The 23,754-nt window shown below is 49.8% G+C and overlaps 1 protein-coding gene across 1 annotated transcript in view; it reads left to right on the top strand.

Annotated features, from left to right (window-relative positions):
- The first annotated feature begins 2,655 nt into the window (after positions 1-2,655).
- LOC127203295 (WD repeat-containing protein 49-like) overlaps positions 2,656-23,754 on the top strand; it is a 41,983-nt gene continuing 20,884 nt past the window's right edge. Inside the window, exons 1-6 of the mRNA XM_051162083.1 lie at positions 2,656-2,855; positions 5,235-5,340; positions 14,767-14,918; positions 20,415-20,517; positions 22,418-22,524; positions 22,611-22,690. Coding sequence (XP_051018040.1) covers positions 2,656-2,855; positions 5,235-5,340; positions 14,767-14,918; positions 20,415-20,517; positions 22,418-22,524; positions 22,611-22,690 — 748 coding nt within the window. The remainder of the gene's footprint in view (positions 2,856-5,234; positions 5,341-14,766; positions 14,919-20,414; positions 20,518-22,417; positions 22,525-22,610; positions 22,691-23,754) is intronic.

Below are 23,754 nucleotides of genomic sequence, written 5' to 3'. Positions count from 1 at the left end.
GTCAAGCCATTGGAAGCACTTCCCGTACTGCGGTGTATTTAAGGCAGAATGTCTTGCCTCACTGTTGTCTTTAATAAATATGCAAAGGAAAACGTGTCTTGGTTAAGGCCACTGGGAAAACGGGATGCTTAACAGTGTCTTGTCGCCTACACACAGGACCAGGGTTCCATTTTGTGGCCCCAGATCTGTAGGGTACCTACCTGCTTTGGTGAGGAAAGAACTGGAGAACAGGGGCTGGAGAGGTGGCTCAGAGGATAAGAGCACTGGCTGCTCTTCCAAAGGTCCTGAGTTCAGTTCCCAGCAACCACATGGTGGCTCATGACCATCTATAATGAGATCTGGTGTGCAGGTGTGCAGGCAGAACATTGTATACATAATAAATAAATAAATAAATCTTTAAAAAAAAAAAAAGAACTGGAGAGCAAAGAGGACCACTTGGCAGGGGAAGGAAGAGAAGTGAGTCCGAGGAGGTCAGGGCTGGGCTTCCTGAGAGTACAGTGACCTGGCTGCTGACCCTACGGGCCACTGTGGCTTGGGAGTGGCATCTGGGTCAGTCTGACGCTGTGAGTCACATTCTCACGTCTTCCAGCACCATCATCCCTGAAGACTTGCCTGCTAGCTAATGTGCTGGGGACCTGAACTGGCACTATATTTGTTCTCGGTTTCCATGGTGATCGCTTAAACTTTTCATCATCCTTCTCTTCAGACCTTGGAGAAGAGCGATGCTCTCCGGTTTCCATGACAACCACTTAAACCCGGCTCCGTGTCCGGCTCCACTTGGAAGAGAGTCGCCGGAGTTCATGCAAATGAACTGGCCCTACCCTATTTTTTTACTTGGGCAATAAAGCAGAATTCAAATAGAGTGACACACCTGCGTAGAAGTTTCAGAACTCTGTTCAAAACCAGGAGGGTGAATAGCGTGCCAACTGCTATCTGAGGCAGGTGTCCCTCGTCGTCTCATTGGCACTTAAAGTGCTCACCCAGATGCTCTGCCTAGTTATGCTGTCTTATAAAGGGGGGAGGGGCAGGGGGCGGGGCGGAGTGGCTAGCCAGCGTTTCTACCCAAAACAGGCTTTCACTGTTGTTGGGGAGATAAACAGGGCTCTCATCTCAGTTCTCTGTCCGGTACGTTCACTGAAGGTGACCCCAGACTTGGATGACAGACGTGAGTAGTGTGGAGGTCATGCACAAGTCTCTGGGTGACGTTCCTCGCTCTCTAGTAGGACTAAGCGCAATTCTCAGCCTTGGGGCTTTGGGCCAGGCAAAAGGAAAGCGGTCCAGAGAAACGCGAGGTGAACACGAGGCCCCCCCTCTACATTTCTAGACCTCTCTCTGAATGCCACGACAGAGATGTCGCCCCGAACCAGAAGTGCCAAGAAGCAGACCCAGAATAGTGGCGACATTGAAAACTGCAAGTTTGCACTGCAAATAGGGACTTTGCGTTTCCCTTGAGGAATCCCCCAGAATGGTCCCTGAATAGGGTCTGCGGATGGAGCCGCACGTGACCTTGAAGGCGGAGCCTTCGGTGACGTCATGGAGCTTTCCTGAATGGCGCTTTCTTCTTCCTGATTCTTGGGAACTTGTAGACCGTGTGCCTTGTAGTAACAGGCACAGCACTCGAGCAAGCCTGACCCTAGGCCAGTGGCGTCACAGGCGATGAGTGGGGGATGGGAAACAGAATATTGTTCCTTAGCCTTCTTTCTCCAAAGCTCTTCTAAGCTGCTTGGGACACAGTGGAGCTGAGTGTCTGGGGAAAACCAGGCGACAGGGGTCAGCTTGATTCACCCTCAGGTCAGAAATCCACAGGTGGACATTGATCCGACCATCTGGATCCTATTGTTAAGACTCCTAAACCAACCAATCATTTCTGCTCAACATATCTGTCCAAACAAATATAGGAAACAATTGCCTGGTGCTCAGTGCACTTCAGTGGAGTTTCAGGGCGGCCTGGGTTCAGAGTTTCCTTCTGCAGTCCTCTTTGAAATTTGAACATTAGTTTTTATGTGTATGGGAGTTCTTTCAACATATATGTGTATGTGCATCACACTCATGCCATGTCCCGTGGAGGCCAGAGAGGGCATCAGACCCCCTGGAACTGGAGTCACAGGTGGTTGTGAGCCACCAGTAGATGCTGGGAATTGAACTCTGGTCCTCTGGAAGAGCAGCCAGTGCTGTTAACCACTGAGCCATCTCTCCCGGATGGCCCCGGTGTTTTCTGGATGGCAAGGGTTCTGTGCTTTCTCACTCTAAGATGGAGATGGCTGTGCTTGAAAACTGAGTTTCTGAAAGACACAAAAAGAAGCATTGTCAGAGAGTCCCAGACGATGAAAGCCTGATGGCATGCAGCCTTAATGCCACCGCTGCCCTCCCAGGTGTCTCCTGTCCCTTTTTAGGAAAGCAGAAGGAGTGTTTTCTTACTCGTGTCACTTTTATTTTCAGCCTGTCTGGAATTTAGCCCCTGGGGAATGAAAGAAAATGCCCGAGTCATTACCGAGAACGAGTCTGGGACCTTAATAAAAAAAAAAATTAAAAAAAAAAAACATAGGCTGTTTTTGAGAATTGAGTGATCACAGTAAGAGACCGTGTCTTGTTTTCCTCTGGATATTTTTAGGGTTCACTACGGGAGCAACAAATGTCAAGGAAAGGCTAAAAGAGATGAGAAGCGTTGGGAAGACTGTTAAGCCGGGGGACAGCTCGGCGTCCCTTGCCCTGCCCGGAAGGCATGCAGAATGGGCTCGCACTGTGTTCCGCATCCGTAAAGGGGTCCAGACTTTCTCCTTCTGCAGGAGGCAAAACCTGCTGGTGACAGGTGGCATGGATCGGCTCATCCGGCTCTGGAACCCTTACTTGCCTGGGTAAGCTGTCTACCGAGAGCATGTGACCGGGGACCCCCTGTGAGAATCATTTAAAAGCCTGTGTCCAAACTTAATCTCCCCCGTCACAGAGCCTCTAAAGGCTGGAGAGACGGCTCAGCGGTTAGAGCACTAGCTGCTCGTCCAGAGGACCCAGGTGTTCTAGTCCCAACACCCACATGATTGCTCAAAGTCATCTCTAATTCCAGCCCCAAGGGTACCCGGCTCCATCTTCTGGCTCCCATGGACGTGTTGAACAGATACACACACAGGCAAAACACTCATACGCATAACATAAAATATTTAGTATTTTTTCCTTTTATACCTGTTATGAATATGAACCCCAGCCCGTAATGCCGGTACTTAGGAAGGTTAAGTTCAGGGCAACCTGGGCTACATATGCAAAGCAAACGTGACTACTTCACAATGACACAGAGCTGTGGGATGTCATTCGCCCGGATCTCTGTGACTTCCTCCTGTGTGGCGGCATCTTGCCCTTACCTGGCCACGATCAGCTACAGAGAGAACCAGAGACTGTTATGTGCTGTGACTGTATCCTCAGCATGCCTCACACCCAGCGGCCCCACATATCCTCCTGAGAGCGTGGGGTTCAGCCCTTTCAGAACTAATGACTCTACCATGCCTGCATCTTAACAGGATCAACATAAGCAACCAGGTGTAACTGACACAAGAAAGCCATGACGGTTCTGCAGAGGCTGGGGTTGGGGTCCTGGAAAACCTGACAAAAAGTCACCGAAGGCTTATGGCTACTAGCCCCTCAGTGGGATACTGTCTTACGCTTTGGGCCAGGCCTGCAGGTCACACAGTAGGCCCTTCTGAGCAAGCACCCAGAAACATGTTAGTGTTTCATTCATTTTATTCTCTTCCTACGTGTGTGTGTGGTATGCGCTCATGTGTATGCACTTTAGCACGCCTACGCGAGTGCTTGCGCACATGCGTGTGTGGCCTGAAACTGACGCTGAGAGCGGTCATGATTTAGGTTTCTGTCAGCTTGGCATAAACTAGAGTCCTCTGAGGAAAAGGGACCTCAAGTGAGGAGATGCCTCCCTCAGGAATGGACAGTGGCCTGGGAGCTGCAAGCTGAAAAGAGCGCTTTCCTTCCCACGTGATGTTTTTAACCACAGCCATGGAAAGCAGGCAGGAGTCTTCCTCTGCCCCGCTCCACCTACTGCTCTGAGGCAGAGCCTCTCAGCTGAACCCAGAGTTTCCTGTTACCGGCAGGATAGCCAGCCAGCTTGCTTGGAGGATCCTCAGTCTCTGAGTGCTGAGTAAGAAACAGGGTGCCACTCCCCATGCGACACCTCTGTGGGTTCTGTGGATACGAGCGCCATTTCTCAAGCCTGTTGCTGCACAGCAAGCGCTTTGTCCCCTGAGTCATCTCCCCTAGTCCTACCTTCTTGATAACCTCTTGCGAGCTGCTGTGTAGCAACAGCTGCAGCCCAACTGTCATCTCTGGCCCCTGCGTCAAGTCCGCTTGCCAATGGGACACTTGGAACCCAGGGAAGCAATGGCAGAGGCCGAGCCCCACAAGCAGAAGTACGGATGTGGGGGAGAGTGAGATGTAGGGAAGCTGATCTCTGTGTTCTGGGAAGCAGGAATCACATAGGCTATGTTCATCTATGGTACAGGCGGTAGCCAGGACCACGAGGCACAGCGGGTAAGACCTTAAATCTCTATGGCTTTCTCCTGACCGCCTGCAACAGACTCGCCTTTCCCATTTACAGGGGCAACAAGCTACTCACCCTCTAGGGTAATAATGAAAATAAATAACAACGAGAAAAGGGAGACTCAGAACAACGTGCAATACGTAATAAAAATGTGGAGGGATGGGTCTATGGCTAGGGTGTGAAGTGAATTAAAAAAAAAAAAAAAGATTCAGTTACGGGGTTAAGAGCAGGCCTGTGGTCTCCGTTAGCCTCAGTCAGGCTCCTTCCTCCTCCTCGCCCAGCCCCCACCGTGTTGTGACCCTCCCAGAGAACCCAGGCCCTGCAAGGGCACTTTAAATTGCACCTTATATTGTAAGCCCAGATTTTAATGCCATTTACTCAAGTCTATAGAAAGCACCCAGATGCCACGGAATCGATGGCAGCCCCACCCCAGGCTCCCCCTTACCTATTCCTTTTATGCAGCTATTGTTAACAGCTGGAGAAAGCAGAGCATCAGGTTTCCTCTCAACCCAAGTTCTGTTGCTGAAACTGCTAATTATTTCGCCTCAGCCCTTTTATTACATGGAATACATACCAGAGGGAAGTGGAGGCCTCCAGGATGAATGGAACACCAGATCCAGGCCAGGATGATGTTTGCACTTTAAAAATAGAGCAGGTAGACTGGCTTGGTGCTCATTTGCTCTTTTCTTTCTAGAAAACCAACAGGTGTGCTGAAAGGCCACAGGGCTCCTGTGATCTACGTACACATAGCGTTTGAAGAAAAGAAAGTGCTTTCCATGTCTGCTGACAACACAGTCAAGGTCTGCCCCTCTCGTGGGTTTTTTTTTTTTTTTTTTTTTGGCAGGGGGGTGAGGGTGGAGGTGCTTTGAGACAGGGTTTCTCTGTGTAGCCCTAGATGTCCTCGACTCGATTTTGTAGACCAGGCTGGCCTTGAACTCACAGTGGTCCCCCTGCCTCTGCCTCCCGAGTGCTGGGATTACGGGTGTGCACCACCACACCCGCTCCCTCTCATGTTTTGATGATGTTCCTTTAGGCAGGTTTTATTCTTTAGCTGATTTATTTATTTATTTATTTATTTATTTTTGAAACACAGTCTCTCACTGTAGCCCAGAATAGTCTGAAACTTCCCACAGTTTGTCTCTCTTAGCCTCCTAAGCAATTTGCCTGTCTCCATCTTTGGCAATGTGGGAGTTGGGGGGGCTCTGCCTTAACGATGGCTTGTGTAGTGTTTAGTTGTGTGCATTTGCTTTAGTAGGGGTGTGTGTGTATATAGGCGTATGTATGTGTGTGTCTACGTAAGTGTCTGTGTGTCTCTGTGTATATGCGTGTTTGTGTGCATGTATGCATGTGCATGCATGTATTTGTATATATGTATGTGTTTGTGTGTGTATTATCTGTGCATGTATGCATGTGTGTGCATGTAAGCTTGTGTGTGTATGTGTGTGTATGTATATGTGCGTCTTTGTCTCTGTGTGTCTGAGTCTAAATCTTTGCACATGTGCCCAAGCAGCTGATTGCCAGGGAGCTCTCCATGCTGGTGTTTGGGGTGCTGTGCCGCCCTCCCAGCATGTGGGCCCTTGCCCACACACTGCCCATAGACCCTGTCCGAGTCATTTCCCCATGTGTCTGGAGGACAGAGAAGTGAGCTGGGAATCCTGCCCTTACCACCACTGGCTAGCTGTCATTCCGCAGCGCACGCTGGGCACGCGCCTTCCTGACGTGTTACCCGTGAGCCTCAGAACCTAAACATCTCTGACCTAGATGGAGGCAGTGACATCACAGTTTGGCTTTGTTCCTTTCATATACTGAAGATCCTGTCCGTGTCTAACAGTTGGTTATCCCGGGGCCTCTGTCGTGCGCTGATTGCTATGCAAAAAGCAGTCTGACTGGCTCTCTTCCCCGTCGTTAGACTGGCTTCTTCAGGAGTGTGACTTGACTTCACAAGCCATCTGCTGGCTTTACTGAGCTGTTGGTGGACACAGGGTAGGGATTGGGAACACATTGGTATGAGGAGGAGATCCTGTCTCAGAAAGAAAGAAAGAAAGAAAGAAAGAAAAAGAGAGAGAAAGAAACAACTCCCTAACTTTGGGTTAGGCATTAGTTTCTAAAAGATAACATCAAAAGTTCAAGAAACAAAAGAAAATAAATGAGCCTTTGCCAAAATTAGAAACACCTGGGTTTGGCCAGCATTAATGGGAGACATAAACAACGTATGTAATGGAGGCGGATATTGCAAACCATATGCTTGATAAGGAACTTGCATCGAGACCACAACGGTTAGTGCTTAGCAATAAAGCTACTGACGGCCGATGGAAACACACACGGGTAAAAGAGTTGAGTGGACCCTCCTTCAAAACTGGCCAATCATGTCACCATACAATGTTCAACATCACAGTCATGGAGAAATGGAACCCTGAGATACAGCGTCACACTCGGGAGGATGGAGAGAAAATAGACATGAGCAGATGCCGGTAAAGATGAGAGGAAATGGAAGCTTCTATATATTGACGTGAAAATGCCATATTTTTTTTTTCAGGAGTCAGTTTATCATTTCTCAAGTGGTCCTGTAGGACCCAGGGACTCCACCCCAGGGATGTGCTCAAGCATGCATCCCTCAAAAATGTACTTGTCAGTGCACATAGCAGTATCATTTGCCATGGTTAAAGGGTAGCTGCCACTGACATGTCCAAGCTAGTAAATGGTGAAAATACAACAAAAATCCAGTGTGTGAGAGTGAAAGAATGGAGCATCTGTCTACGTTATAACATGGATGAGCCGTGCATGACGCTTGGTGAGAGTCACAAAAAGCCACACTTTGTCTTGCTTCTTCCGTTTGTATGAAACCAAGAGACATGCAGCGTTTTAACCAGGGACTGCGTGTGGACAGAACACAGACTGGCTGACATGAGATGGGGTCCTGAAACACCGATGGGATGTCCTCGTGGTAGGTAGTGCAGATGGCTGTGTAATCCCGTGGCCTGCTGAAGATGGCTGTGTAATTCTGTGGCCTGCTGAAGATGGCGATGTGATTCTGTGGCCTGCTGGGGATGGCTGGGTGATTCCGTGGCCTGCTGAAGGTGGCTGTGTAATTCCGTGGCCTGCTGAAGACGGCTATGTGATTCTGTGGCCTGCTGGAGATGGCTGGGTGATTCAGTGGCCTGCTGGCGATGGCTGTGTAATTCCGTGGCCTGCTGGCAGTGGCTGTGTGATTCCGTGGCCTGCTGGAGATGGCTGTGTAATTCCGTGGCCTGCTGGAGATGGCTGTGTAATCCCGTGGCCTGCTGGAGATGGCTGTGTAATCCCGTGGCCTGCTGGAGATGGCTGTGTAATCCCGTGGCCTGCTGGAGATGGTGTAATCCTGTGGCCTGCTGGAGATGGCTGTGTAATCCTGTGGCCTGCTGGAGATGGCTGTGTAATCCTGTGGCCTGCTGGAGATGGCTGTGTAATCCTGTGGCCTGCTGAAGATGGCTGTGTAATTCCGTGGCCTGCTGAAGACGGCTATGTGATTCTCTGGCCTGTGGGAGATGGCTGTGTAATTCCATGGTCTGCTGGAGATGGCTGTGTAATCCTGTGGCCTGCTGGAGATGGCTGTGTGATTTCGTGGCCTGCTGGAGATGGCTGTGTAATCCTGTGGCCTGCTGGAGATGGCTGTGTGATTCTGTGGCCTGCTGGAGATGGCTGTGTAATCCTGTGGCCTGCGGGAGATGGCTGTGTAATTCTGTGGCCTGCTGGAGGTGGTTGTGTAATCCTGTGGCCTGCTGGAGGTGGCTGTGTGATTCCGTGGCCTGCTGAAACCCCCTGAATTGAACATGCTTTAAAAATGCGAATTTTTTGATATGTGAGTTGTAGTCCAATACGAGCAGTTTTTAAGGCAAGAGAAGAGTCAATGGGGGGAGGGAAACACCAAGATTTGGGATCTAAGCCCAGATCTGAGGCAGGGAACATGGCAAACACGGGCTGTAAGGCCACAGAGCCACTGGACAGAGCAAACTAGGGTTTAGGGGGGTAGGAGCTGGGGCTAGTGGTATAAAATCGGGCATTATTAGCATTTAGGTAGAATCTTAAACTCTGGACTGGGTGAGATGACAAAAAGAGAGTGTGAGCAGAGGAGGGGAAAAGTCTGCCCAAGACTGCAGAGCCTTTTCTCTGTGTGGGTCCAAGATGGCTCCTGTACCATGAACCTGGGAAGGCTGCCAAATACAAACAGCCAAGACACTAAGGATGCAACATTTATATAATTCCTGATTGTGTCAGGGTTCTTCTTGCTATAGGTACTTTATTGTATATATGTATAGTAATATAAATGTATATGTAAAAAATCAAAAATATTTAATGAAAACGAGGGGGGGGGAACGTGATTCCGTACAACCAGCTGTGGAGACTACAGACAGCAATAGAGCGGGGCCATGGCACAAGCTCTGTGCAAACTTGATTAAAATGATGAGATTTATGAACTCCACTGTTTGATTTATCTTGAAAATCAAGCTCATCTGAAGGCTTCATCCTAAGTCATCGTGTGGAGGACTCTGAGTTTTTAATGAGCTTTTTCTCCCGCTTTGAATCTTGCAGCTCTCGGATAATCATAATCTTCTATGTGGGGACATGTCTTCCATCCGACTCTCTCTCTCCATTGCCTCCCCATTCCAATCTCAACTTGTGATTACAAGATTAGCACCCGGCCCGTGGTGACTCAGGCATATTGAATAGCTTCCCAATGTGTATTTAAAATATATTGAAATCCTGTCTTGGAAATATGGTGTGTAAGTTATTTCAGACTGTATGATTCCTAGCAAACAACAGCTAATGAACCGGAAGCCAAGCAGTTCAATGCCTAGCATGCCAGAGTAGACAGCCTTCATTCTTTGAATTATTTTCCAGCCCAAATATTTTACTCCTCCAAATCATGGGGACATACAAACATTTCAGGAGGCTTCTGGCACTCTCTAACCGAAAGCTGGTGATGGATTCGGGTTGCCTTTTTCACTTGGCATCCTCTGAAAATGTAAGGCTGCAAGCCACACATGGGGCCGTCTTTTGTCAACTAGAATTAGAATTCAAAGAAAGCCCTTTCTTCCAAGGAAGGTGGCGTGGCAGAACACGCTCCCTAGCATAGCACGGCGGGCGCTTCTCTTAGGTACACCCCATGCTTTCTCTAGGTTAAGGCAACAGGTTTGTTTCTGTCCGTTTTAACACTGGTGGCTCTGTGAGTGAGTGCTCCCACTCATGAGCGGGCGTCTCCCCGGTCAGGGGGCCCACCCTCTTCCTCCCATGCTAAGAGGCAAGTAAAGAGTTAACAGTGCTGCATGCTCCTACCTCAGCCACCTCTTCTCAGTCAGGAGCTGAGTTCCAGCCATGGTGGGTGAGTGGGAAGTGCCATGGGCCTTGGGTGGGTACCCTCTTCCCAGTAATAATTCCAGAAATGGCCGAGGGCATGTGGGTTAGGGACAGGGTGACAGAAGGAGACATCCAACCCTGAGTTTAAACTCAGAGACCACAGCCAGGGGGATTCACTCAGTCCTTCGGAGTTGACTCGATTCTTCCACTGGGTTACTCTTTCCCACAATGGGAGAAAGGCACGCCTTGCTGAGCATTCATCCTTGCTAAAGGCTGTGGGTGCACTGGGCTCTCTGCACAGCGGTTTTATTGGGTGAGGCTGATTTCAGCCCAAGAGACGTGGGTAAAATGTGCCAAGGCAGGCTGATGGCTTGATAGCCAAGACGCAGCCACTGGGTGAACTGGGGAGCAGCTGGAGTCAAAAATGGCCCTCTCTGCTCACGCCTCTCACTTCTGCTCCTCTCGTGTGTTGACGTGGTGAGCTCCTGCGTCACGCCGGCTGGGTTTGCAGTAGCTTGGACAGCTTGATGCCAATTTGGTAACTCAGCCTAAGCTTCTACGTAACAAGTATCTCCCCACCTTTCCTTCACGGGTCTTGGGAACCAACTCATGTGACCTGAGATGGCTTTTCCAGACTCCAGAATCTCATGTTTTCTCTTGGGATCCTTCTGTGTTAGTCCATTCCTTGGGGCTATAACAAAGTACCTGAGACAAGCTAACTTACAAAAGAGCCCAGGTTTGGTGCTTCTAAGGCTGGGAAATCCAACAGCATGACATTGATGGCCAATTGGCGTCCTCTTGCTGTGTCAGAAAACAGTAAGAGGCACGGCATCGTCAGTCAGGGCAAATGTGCCAGCTTAGGTTTCCTCTTTGTTTTTCAACACATTTTCAGGTGCCCAGGGTGGAGCCAATGCCTTGCACATTCTAAGTGTCTTAGTTAGGGCTTTGTTACCGTGAAGAGACACCATGACCGTGGCAACTCTTACAAAGGAAAACATTTAACTGGGGCTGGCTCACAGTTTTCAGAGGTTTAATCCATTATCATCTCAGCCGGAAACATGGCAGCGTGAAGGCAGACATGATGCTGAAGAAGGAGCTAAGAGTTCTACACCTGGATCCGCGGGTGGCAGCAGGAGTCTATGGAAAACACTGGGTGGTAGCGTGAGCATAGGAGACCTCAACGCCCGCCCCCGCAGTGACGCACTTCCTTCAACAGTGCCACTCCATAGGGGCCAAGCAACCCTATTCAAACCGCCACACTAGGCAAGCAGTTCACCACCAAGCTATACCCGTAGCTCCGTCTTTTCTGTCTTATGAGCCACTAACTCCATCATGGGAGACCTATGCTCATGACCTCATCAAATCCCAAATGCCTACCTTTGGATACCATTAACATATGAATTTAGGGTTTGAGTTAGCCATAGAGACCTTTGGAAGCATGCTTGAATCAAATGGCTGTGCCGCTTAGCTTTTTTCCCACCCAGCGAAACGAGTGTGCTCCACCACATTGATGCTGGAGAAAGGAGAGAGGGCTGTCCCTTGAGCCAAACACACTTGGGGCTGCCTTTTCCACTGGGAGTCAATAGTGAACATCCACGCTGACTTCACAACGGCCACAGATCCACACGGATACTAGGATGGGCTGGAGCTTTTGTAGCCAGTGCGCTGCCAGCTCTGAAAACAAATGGGAAATAAACAGAGTCTAAATTCCAAGGGTTAGGGTGCAGCTGACCAGACGAAGGCTTCCAACAGCGTTTGGCATCTGGGTCAAGGAAGACAAAAAACCCTGTGTGGGCCCACGAGCTCACTCTGGTGAGATTTTCCTGTCTTGGCTACTTTCTGGCCTCTAAGTCCAGACGTCACTGGATAACATCTGCCTCCCCAAAGCTGGCTTATGAGACCAATGGCTTGTGAGGATTGGCTCTAGTTTGCTTCAATGACCTGAGTATTAGGGGCTTGGTGCCCAGCACAGAAGCTTTGGGGGTGGGGGAACGTCTAAGGACTTTGTATTGGATTCCTTGGAACTGTGGGTCAAAACAGACCTTTCCTCTCTCTAAGTTTAGCTTTGAAGGTGTCTACAGTAATGATAGAAAGCTGACTCACGTGGGCTGCCGTAACAAAGTACCAGAGACGGAGTGGCTTAAATAACAGAAATGTTCCGGCTCGTAGCTCAGAGGCTAGAAGCCCAAGGTGTCAGGTGGCTTGGGGCCTTTGGTGGGCTGTGAAAGTGAGCTGGCCCCAGGCCACCTGCCTACCTCCTGGCTGTCTTCTGGCAATCCTGGGATTCTCCGATTGTAGACATCCTGCCTCTATCTCTGCCACCATCCTCACGAGCCATGTTCTCACCGAGTGTCCCTCTAACTCCCCTCTTCTCGACAAGCCGCCCGCCGCAGTTGAGTAGAGTCTAGCACGCTCCGCGGTGATCTCTTCTTTACTACTTGCGTCTCAGCAAAACCCCATTTCCAAATTTTGCCTCATCCTGAGGAACTGGAGTTATTTGCCATTTGAAAGGAGGCTAGCAATTTGCCCATAACAAAAAGGGAAGGAGACCAGGACTCCAGGTAGCTGGCACAATGGCTTCAGCCGCTCTCCTCTCATCCACCACAGCCCTCCCCAGCTCACACAGTCTGCTAGACGAATACCAGAGCCACCCACCACATGCTTTACCCGCATAGCAAATCATTGGCAGAGATATTAGTGGCGCACGCCTTTAATCCCAGCACTCGGGAGGCAGAGGCAGGCGGATCGCTGTGAGTTCGAGGCCAGCCTGGTCTACAAAGTGAGTCCAGGATGGCCAAGGCTACACAGAGAAACCCTGTGTCGAAAAAAAAAAAAAAAAAGAGAGAGATATTATTCTAAGCGTGTTGTACCATTACTATATTTTAACCACGTCTCTAAGTACTGGGTTTGTTTGTTTGTTTGTTTGTTTATAATTAATTTTCTAAAATTCTTTAAGCATCACTCTAGAATAGGCAGTTTTGTCTCTCTGTTGTACAGGCAACACTGAGAGGAAGAGATGTTGGGGACTTGCGTGAGGCTGCCCAAGTGGAGCCCCATGGGTTCCAAGCCAGGCAGATGGACTTCCGGTCCTTCCTGTCCTCAAACACCAGCCCCGCAGGAGCCCGTCCCTGGGACGTCCAAAGATCTGCCCGGTTACAGGGCTGGTCTTGTATGAAGATCTGGGAACAGGGTTGATGAGCAAGGTGCCACAAATCGGATCCACGCATCAGCTCCCCATGAAAGGGTTGATGAGCAAGGTGCCACAAATCGGATCCACGCATCAGCTCCCCGTGAAAGGGTTGATGAGCAAGGTGCCACAAATCGGATCCACGCATCAGCTCCCCGTGAAAGGGTTGATGAGCAAGGTGCCACAAATCGGATCCACGCATCAGCTCCCCGTGAAAGGGTTGATGAGCAAGGTGCCACAAATCGGATCCACGCATCAGCTCCCCGTGAAAGGGTTGATGAGCAAGGTGCCACAAATCGGATCCACGCATCAGCTCCCCGTGAAAGGGTTGATGAGCAAGGTGCCACAAATCGGATCCACGCATCAGCTCCCCGTGAAAGGGTTGATGAGCAAGGTGCCACAAATCGGATCCACGCATCAGCTCCCCGTGAAAGGGTTGATGAGCAAGGTGCCACAAATCGGATCCAAGCATCAGCTCCCCGTGAAAGGGTTGATGAGCAAGGTGCCACAAATCGGATCCACGCATCAGCTCCCCGTGAAAGGGTTGATGAGCAAGGTGCCACAAATCGGATCCACGCATCAGCTCCCCGTGAAAGGGTTGATGAGCAAGGTGCCACAAATCGGATCCACGCATCAGCTCCCCGTGAAAGGGTTGATGAGCAAGGTGCCACAAATCGGATCCACGCATCAGCTCCCCGTGAAAGGGTTGATGAGCAAGGTGCCACAAATCGGATCCACGCATCAGCTCCCCGTGAAAGGGTTGATGAGCAAGGTGCCACAAATCGGATCCACGCATCAGCTCCCCGTGAAAGGGTTGATGAGCAAGGTGCCACAAATCGGATCCACGCATCAGCTCCCCGTGAAAGGGTTGATGAGCAAGGTGCCACAAATCGGATCCACGCATCAGCTCCCCGTGAAAGGGTTGATGAGCAAGGTGCCACAAATCGGATCCACGCATCAGCTCCCCGTGAAAGGGTTGATGAGCAAGGTGCCACAAATTGGATCCAAGCATCAGCTCCCCGTGAAAGGGTTGATGAGCAAGGTGCCACAAATCAGATCCAAGCATCAGCTCCCCGTGAAAGGGTTGATGAGCAAGGTGCCACAAATCGGATCCACGCATCAGCTCCCCGTGAAAGGGTTGATGAGCAAGGTGCCACAAATCGGATCCAAGCATCAGCTCCCCGTGAAAGGGTTGATGAGCAAGGTGCCACAAATCGGATCCAAGCATCAGCTCCCCGTGAAAGGGTTGATGAGCAAGGTGCCACAAATCGGATCCAAGCATCAGCTCCCCGTGAAAGGGTTGATGAGCAAGGTGCCACAAATCGGATCCAAGCATCAGCTCCCTGTGAAACCTGGGTCTGTGGAGAAGCAGGGAGACTGGTCATCTCCTCATGGGACTAATAGAGCCTAGAGACTCATGGTCACAACTGTGCCCTCTCTCAGGTCACCTTTCACACTCCCATGATCAAGGGGACCAGGGACCCCTTTCAACATCTTGGTGGGGATGGACATGGGTTACAGTTTGAACTTGGTCAAGGCCAGCCCTACTCACAACAAACAGCGGCTGTGGCAACACAGCAAATGTGCAAAACGTGTTACTAGCTGAGTGTGTGGCACACACAGGATTTAGAGTCTGAGGGAGATCCTAGTAAAGAAAAAGGAAGAAGGAATCAAAGCCCTTAACTTTCCTCTGTTTCCTCTACAGATCTGGGATCTTGAGACCCACGGCTGCTGCTGTACAGCCTCTTCCAGAGCCACTGGCCTCACGGGAGAACTCACAGCCTGCCTCTACCTCCCCGGACAGAGAGCCCTGTGCGTGGCCACGGATGGCCTGGCTTGCCTTCACCTGAAAGTGGGGTAGGGGACTGTCTGCCCTCTGAGCTTTGTAGGTGCAATGTCCTAGAGGTTTCTAGAGAGTTCCAGTGGTATGGTCAACATCCTATTTATTGCTCAGGCTGTAGGCTCTGAAACCACAGCCCTGAGCCTCCAGCCTTCAGCTTGTATTTGATGAGACTCTTTCAACACTACCTTGAGCTAGCGACACTGGAGTAATCTGTACTATCCAGAAGTGACTTCTCCCACGCACTAACATTAATCCTCTAGAACATAAAGATTCATTATATGGGAGCCAAATCCAGATCCAAAGGCAGAAGCTAAGCAAACGGAGATCTGGGGATTTGGAATTCCCACAGCGCTGTTGCCTCTGCCACACCCCGTGCCTTAGAGGCACCCCCACCCGCAAAGCAAGCTAGCCAATCAGGGCAGCACATGCCCAAGTGGTGAGAAAGGCTGGAATCAAAACTCCTGAATGGATTCTCTTCCCCAGTACCAGGGACTGTAATGCCTTGGGAGTGGAGCCTCCTCAATTCCACAAGCATTGCAGCTTCCTTGACACCCCTAAGCCCATCCCCACCAGCTAGAGCACCGTTGCCTCATTGGCAAAGAATCCAGTGGCCACTTGCCATCCCTTTCACCTCTGCCCTGCCTGGGCTGACACTGTGATCTTATGCCTCAGGAGGGGACACTACACATCTATACCAGGGGACTCCGGGCACCTTAGCTGTCTCTGCCTGAATAGGGGCTTCCTAGTCTTATAGTGCCGTCAGGTGTGCAGAGCTTGTTCAACCCTTTGTAAGTGCATAATTAGTGACCCAGGAACTGAGAATGGATTGTTGTGGCACGTGGGAGCCCGGAGCAAAAGCAAGGCCCCCCACCTTTGGAAGAAGGCAGTCCTCTGGCTTCTTTCTGCACCAACGCCCTTGCTGAAATGAACCAAAGGGAGAGGCAATGTTACATTAAAAAGACAAAACAAGGAGGCAGGCATGGTAGTGCACGCCTTTAATCCCAGGACTCGGGAGGCAGATGTAGGTGGATCTTCTCGAGTTCAAGGCCAGCCTAGTCTACAAACTGAGTCCAGGACAGCCAGCGCAGCACAGAGAAAGCCTGTCACATTGTTTAGGGACTGGAGAGGAGCAACCACATTTGATGTGTCACAACCATCTATAATGAGATCCGGTGCCCTCTTCTGGTGTGCAGGTGCTACACACAGGCAGAGCACTGTATACATAATAAATAAATAAATCTTAAACAAAACAAAAACAAGAAAAAGCACAGGGAACATACAGATGTAGAGACACACAGATTGGCACACAGACAGAATTGGAAACTGTAAAATATAAGCAAAAGACCTGTAGAGTTAGAAAAAGGAAAGAAAGAAAATGCCCAGACAAGCATTATGAAACAAACAACTTCTAAAGATGCCATTGCCTTTGTTTTGTGTCGGCCTCTTCTGCTGGTCATGGGACCTGGCTTTACGAATGCCTCATATACCAACTGAGAAGCAACTTTTCATCTGGGAGTGGTTATGGGTTGGCGATAGCTTCTGGCCTAGGGATGTGGGTTAGTGTTCACCTCCACACTCACCTCTGGCCATGCTGCCACAGTGTCTCTGAGGTTGCTGGTGCATCAGTCCTGCTGTGTTTAGAAGGCTTTGTTTCCTTGGTGTTTCCGGTCCCCTCTGCCTCCTCTTCCACAGGATTCCTTGAACTGTGAGGGAGGGGGATTGATGAAGACACCCCAATTAGGAGTGCTGCACACTGTCCAGCTGTGGGGCTCTGTGCTCCCATCTGCTGCAGGAGGAAGCATCTCTGGTCATGGCTGAGGGGGACACTGGCCTATGAGGATAGCAGAATGCCTTTAGGAGTCGTTTTGTTGCTTTGATAGAGCAGGAGTGTTTGGTTTCCCCTAGGTCCCCGGCCTATCTGGTCTCAGTTTCCTGGTCACCAAGCAGTGTTGGCAGTGGGTTCCATCTCATGAACTGCTTGTGTTTTTAGGGAATCTCTGTGTGTCTCTACATCCATACGTGCTTCTTGGGCTTTTTCTTTGGCTCTTTATTTTTCTGTTTGTTTGGTTTTGTCTTATTTAAGCTTGTTTGTTTTTATCTTTGTCCTATTAAAAAAAATTTTTTTAGATGCCTGTTTGTTTTCTAGCGAAAGAGCAGGAGTGGATGTGGATTTAGGTGGGCAGGGTAGTGGGAGAGAAGCTGGGAGGAGCTGAGGTGGGGGTGCATAATCAGAATATGTTGTATGAAAAAAACAATCCAACAAACAAAAAATAATCAAATCAAATCAAGACAAACAAGCAAAAAAAAAAAAAAAAAAAACCCACAAGGGGTGGGAGAGGTGGTGGTTCAACACTTAAGAGCCCTTGCTGCTCTTGCAGAGGACTGAGGTTAAATTTCAGCATCCATACGGGTAGGTTGCTGGTGACTCACAACTATCCATAAATCCACTTCTGGGGATTCTTTGCCTTCTTCCGACTTCTGCAGGCATGAGACACCCATGCGGTGCATGTGCACACATGCAGCCAAAACACTCATGCACATTAACTAACTAATGTAAACCAAAGCATCAGACAGAAGGAAATCTACTTCCTGGAACCCTTTCTCACAGCCTGCAGGAAAGCATCCTCCATGCCCTTAGAGGCCCGGAGGCTAAGGCATAAGCCACGCCCTTCTGTGGAAAAAGAATTCTCCCCCTGCCCTGCCAACTTGAGTACCGGGGTGCTTGGCATGTGCTTTGAGCACTGAAAGGCTCTCTGCTCTCTGGGATCTAAGAGCACAGAACTCATTACAGCCAGCCTAGCGCAATTTGTTATTTTTGTGCGGATACTGGAAATCAAACCCAGGTCCTCTGGAAGAACAGTCAGTGCCTTTAACCTCTGACCCATCTCTCCAGCCCCACACAGGCCACTCATAATCCCTTGTCACTCCTCCTGGCTACACAGCATATGGTCCTCCTCCCCACCACAGCTTTTAGCAGGGTCCGGCAGTTCTGAGAATCCAAAGCCAGGGTGTAGATGGCCCAAGACAGGGAATCCTTACAGTGACTGCCACAGCCTGTGAGGCTCAGATACTGCCGCACGATGGCGGCTAGCTTCCTGAGCGCCACCTTTGTCCTCCCCACATTTCCTCCTGATAATTGAACATAGGTGTTGGATAGGGGGATGTATTTTTTTTTTTAAGATTTATTTATTATTTATATAGTATTCAGCCTGCATGTGTGCCTGTATGCCAGAAGAGGGCACCAGGTCTCATTATAGATGGTTGTGAGCCACCATGTGGATGCTGGGGATTGAACTCAGGACCTTTAGAAAAACAGCCAGTGCTCTTAACCTCTGAGCCACCTCTCCAGCCCAGGGGATGTATTCTTAATCCACTTGTAACTGGTCAAACTGCGTGAGTTAATTTCAAGGGGTCTGGATATGGCTTTAGTGGCCAAGAGAACACCCTGCTCTTACAAAGGACTCAGGCTCAATTATATTTATTTTGGTTTTTCAAGACAAGGTTTCTCTGTGTAGCCTCAGCTGTCCCGGACTCGCTTTATAGACCAGGCTGGCCTCGAACTCATAGACATCTGCCTGTCTCTGCCTCCCAGAGTAGCGGGATTACAGGCGTGCGCCACCACGGTGCCCAGCTTCTAGTTCAATTTCTAGTACCCACATCAAACTGCCTGTGACATTAGTTCTAGAGAACATGACACCTCTATCCCTTCAGGCACATACACTCATGTGCATAAGCCCCAACACATACACATAATTTAAAATATTTTTTAATCAACTGCATGGAAGAACAAGCACATTTCACAGCATCACATGTGAAATGTGAGCCTGTCCCTCTTCGCTGAGGAATGAAGCCATAGAGCCAACTGGAATGGCTCAGAAGAGTCAAATAGAGGCACAACTAAGTGGTACAGCCGGGCTCCGGAGCGATCTTGATGGGGCATGCCGAAACAGGCAGCTTCTGCCAATCAAACTGCTGTTTGTTCTGCCTGATAGAATTGTGTAGAACAAACAGCGCACTTGATTGATTTCTTTTGGAACGCAGTGACTGGAATTCTGCTTCGCGGCAAACACAATCTCTAGTGCTAACCAATTAGGCCCCTGGTCGAGTCCGCTGTCGCAGCCCACCCCATCCCTGCTGTCATTCAACTTACCCGACTTCATTTGCAAAGCCTAAGCTCCTCCCCCAGCATCTGGGAGAGAGGATCAGACCACTAGCTAGAGGAAAGTCTTCTCTCTCTCCCCTTGGTTCCTCCCGCCTGTGGACTTCCTGCCTCCTCCTGCCCGGCGACACAGACCCCACTCTCACCTCCTAAAGCCCAGGACAGGCTGCCCTTCCTTGGAAAGAGTTAGTTGTCCGAGCTTCTTGTCTGGGGCTTCCGATGAGTGGGCGGCCCTGCCGTTCTCCTGCGGCCAAGCTTGAGGATTCACTGCACAAGAATTAAGAGAGAGGCGACATGGAATTAACGTTCAGTATTATGTGCCCTGCATCCAGGCACTTATATCTGTTCCTCACGTTTCCGTAAGGGACTGTATTTTGCAGATAAGGAAATGAGGCCAAGAGGCTTGCGTGGCTGTGGAGTGCTAGCCTCCCACGTATGGGGAATGGATCCAGGCTCTGATGTGCCCTTTGTACCTGCACAGGGCCTGCTGAGACCGGCTTGGCCTCCTCGCTGCAGTCGCTGTAGCACACACCTATGGTTTTATGATTGATGAGGAGACAGAATCAGAAGGGTCTCCATCAATCAGTCAATCAATCAGTCCTCGCCATGTTTCAGTCACGTGTGTTCTGAGTGTGCCTTAGCATACGTCAATCACGTGTGCTAGCTAGTCTTGAGAAGCTGCCCACACATCTATCTTTCCCTATTTATTCCCTGTATCCTTGTCAAGTTTCCTGTTGCTGTGATGAAACACCATGACCAAAGCAAGTTGAGAGGAAAGCGTTTATTCAGCTTATATCAATTTATCGTTGAAGGAGTCAGGATAGGAGCTCAGGCAGGGCAGGACCCTGGAGGCCGGAGCTGATGCAGAGCCCGTGGAGGGGTGCTGCTCACTAGCTTGCTCCTCATGGCTTGCTCAGCCTGCTTTTTTTTTTTTTTTTTTTTTTTTTGGGTTTTCGAGACAGGGTCTCTCTGTGCTAGCCTTGGCTGTCCTGGACTCACTTTGTAGACCAGGCTGGCCTCAAACTCACATCGATCTGCCTCCTCTGCCTCCCGAGCACTGGGAGTAAAGGCCTGCGCCACCACTGCCCCGCTCAGCGTGCCTTCTTATAGAACACAAGACCACCAGCCCTAGAATGGTATCACCCACTGGTGGTGAGTTGGGCCCTCCCCCATGGATCACTAACTAAAAAAATATCCAACAGGTTTGCCCACAACCTAATCTTATGGAGGCATTTTCTCAATTGACTCTCCTCCTCGTTGATGACTCTAGCCTGTCGCAGATTAGAGTGGGATTTTGGGCAGTTAGGCAGATGTCCCACGTCCCCCCCGTCCCCCCTTTCTCTGTCTCCAGATCTGTGCCAGAGCCCCACCCGGTGCGTTCCCACCGAGAGCCCGTGGTTTGCTGCAGGTACAACCCAGTCTTCAGGCATGTGGTCAGCTGCTGCGAAGCATCCGTAAGTCTCTACTCCTGACGTCTTAGCAATGACGACGTACTTGTGAGGTAGCCTGGCTGCTCCATCTTCCCAGTAGAGCTGCGCAGCGTGTTCTCCCAGCGTTCTATTCCTAGAAGTCCACAGTGGGACGGACAGTCACTTCTGATCTGTTAACAATCACGTATCGTTTAGACAGTCTTTGCTTAGAGTCAATAGGAAAAGCCTGCGGTTTCCCCAGTGGCTCCCAGTACGAGCTATTTGGAAAGACCATCCCACTCAAGTGTTGTCGCTTGTTTTTTTAAACTCTAATTTATTTGAGGTATTGAAGCCTCTACTTCTCTTCCACCAGTCCCTTCACCCTAGGTATGAGAACGAATGTTAGTGGGAGAGAGGGCGCAGACCCCTTTACTTCTCCCAGCTGTTTAGGGTCAATTGGGTTCTTTTGGGGCAATAGAAATCTCCGTCAACAGCAGCAAGCAGTCCCAAACATTTCTCTGGCCTCTCAGCACGCTACATGCCTCACGCCACCACCGCGGGCACACTTCCTCTCAGAGCTTTCAAAGTCTTAGACCACACCCCTCTCCACGCCCCCAAGAGGCGGGCCGTTACCGCGGGCAAAGACCACGCCCACACGAAACAGTTATAAACTAAAGCCCGAACTAAGACCCCATACTTGGGATTAAAACAAAATTTACATAACATAACGAAGTTTACAAAGAACCCAAAAACTTCCTTATGCCCAGGAGTCATATCCCTGTGGTTATCTTGTATGTTGTAAAGCAAAGACTTCTCATTAATGGTTGAAATTCTAAACTACTGTCTGCTCAGAGGACTTGGAACCTTCCCCAGGGTGGGGACTGACTTCATCCATCAAGCTAGAGGACATTGGATTCTCTGGAGTGTGAGGACTCCCATTTAGTAGGCTGCTAGAGGGATGGACCCGAAAGACAGCAATTGCAAGAAAGGGAAAAAGTGTGCTGAGGGAGCTCGTAGGTCTGGAAGTTTAGAAGGTACAGAAAATGAACCCCACTCTCAGGTTCTTTTCTGCCGGCTTCGTTAAAATGCCGGGACATAGGCAACTTCCAGGAGACAGGGTTGGTTTTAGTTCACATTCCAAGTTGCATTCTGTTGTCGCTAGGAACTCAACGCTGCAGAAGTGACAGGTCATGCTGCACCCACAGTCCATGAGTGTGAGCTCAGGTCACACTGCAGCCACGGTCCAGGAGTGTGAGCTCAGGTCACACTTCACCCACGCCCATGAGTGTGAGCTCAGGTCACACTGCACCCATGGTCCAGGAGTGTGAGCTCAGGTCACATTGCCTCTTGAACTCAGGATAAACCTTCCTACCTCAGTTTACCCAAGCTGAAAAAAATCCCAGCCAAACGTGCCCACAGGCTGGCCTAATCTAGACAATCCCAGTGAGACTCCCCACCCAGGTGAGTCTACGGTTGATGCTTAACACCGCCACACCCACCAACACCTTGATTCTGGACCTTGACTCTCCAGACTGTGAGATAAAACAGGTCAGCTGCTTTAGTGATCTGGTGGTGGCAATTTGCTGAGGCTGTGTTAGCGAGCCAATACGTTCAAGGAAGCCAGCTTGTGTAGGAGTACGGTTTCTAGGTAAATGTTTAAGATTAATTTATTTTTATTTAACGTGCCTGGGTGTTTTGCCTGCATGTACGTATGTGTGCCATGTGTTTGTACTGTCTGCAGAGGCCGGAAGAGGGTGCAGGATCCCCTCCAACTGGAGTTATAATCCGTGGGTGCTCGGAACCGAATCCCTGACCCTCTGGCCATCTCTCCAGCTCCCCTGCACTGTCATCTTTAATATTTAAGTCACCAGACTTCTAAAGTGCAAACACCCTTTGACTTTTGAGGCATTATCTCTCAGCCATCTTTCTTTTGACTTTTACACAGGTGGTGAGAGTGTGGGACTTTGAAACGGGAAGACAGGTGTCTGAATTTATAGGGACTCACGGCAGTGCTGGCATCACCTGTCTGACTTTTGACTCCAGCGGACGAAGGTACACACACCCTTTCTCTCGTGTCAGGAACCTCTCAGCAGGGTGACCCGGGTCACGTCATCCAAGCGCGACAATCTGTTTCCTAGGCTTGTGACTGGGGGCAGAGATGGCTGTCTGAAAATATGGAGCTACAACAACGGACACTGTCTCCATACCCTTCGGCATGGCAAGTGAGGCGGGGGTGGGAGGGGGGGGAAGGGCCGGGCAGCCCAGCAAGTGGTTCCCCGTAAAGTGTCGATTCACAATTGTCCCCTTATCATAAACGGAACAGAAATCAAGAAAGATAAAACCTCCAATGTGTGTAGCATCTCCCCACGCCGTCTCTCTCTCTGTTTCATGTTATTTCACGTTTTTGTGTAGGCTCTGTTTCTTAACAATTAAACTTTATTATACAACCCAACTAGCTTACACAAGAGGGAAAAAAAGTTAAAGGGAAAAAAGAGTGAACCTTCCGGTATCCGTTTCACAGGACGGGTCCTTAGGTGTCTCTGGCCTGCGTGCTGGTCCAGCCTGTTCGCTGATCCACGTGGGCTCAATCCCGATCTCAACCTGCTGTTGCTCTCTCCTCTCCGCCTCTCTGGGTCACATGCGAAGGGCGGTCTCCTTCTCCCATTGAGGGTCAATTAGAAAAACAATAGTCCAGATGAAGTCCCCAGGTCTGCTTCCTAAATTCTCAGCCCAGGATGGCTCCACTTAGTCTATCAAAAGGTATCCATGGGGTGTCCAAGGGTAAAGCCCGGCAAGACTGCTTTCACCTGTGACAAAGCTTACAGTCTTTCCCACATTTCTAGAGTTGGGTTGTGTGGTGGTATAACCACATGAACTAAATGCAAGTCTCTTATAGATCTCTTTATGTGCCCCAAGGCTATTTATTTATTAATTCATTTTGCTACATTTATTCTTGGAAACGGATTCCCCAGTTCTGGCCTCTAAAATGCCAACAAGCAGATAAGCATATTCTTCAGCTGTTAAAGGGGAATAAGTGTGAAGTCAAGGTGGAAAGAACCATGAAGCTAAATTCCCAAGTCCCATTCCCAAACCTGCTTTGCTCTCTGTGTGACCCTCTGCCCTCTCCCTCACTCAGTGTCACATGCTACTGGGTCCTACCACGAGAAGCAGCTTCTTGTAGCTGATCAAGGGCAGAATCAGACAGGGAAGGTGGCCACAAACGAATGGTGCTTTAATAAGCCAGGCAACATTTGGCCCTGCGCTGAGCACGAGAAAGTAGAT

Source organism: Acomys russatus, chromosome 19 (genome assembly GCF_903995435.1).
Source record: "Acomys russatus chromosome 19, mAcoRus1.1, whole genome shotgun sequence".
Classification (NCBI taxonomy): Eukaryota; Metazoa; Chordata; class Mammalia; order Rodentia; family Muridae; genus Acomys; species Acomys russatus.
This window is presented reverse-complemented; position numbering and strand designations above follow the sequence as displayed.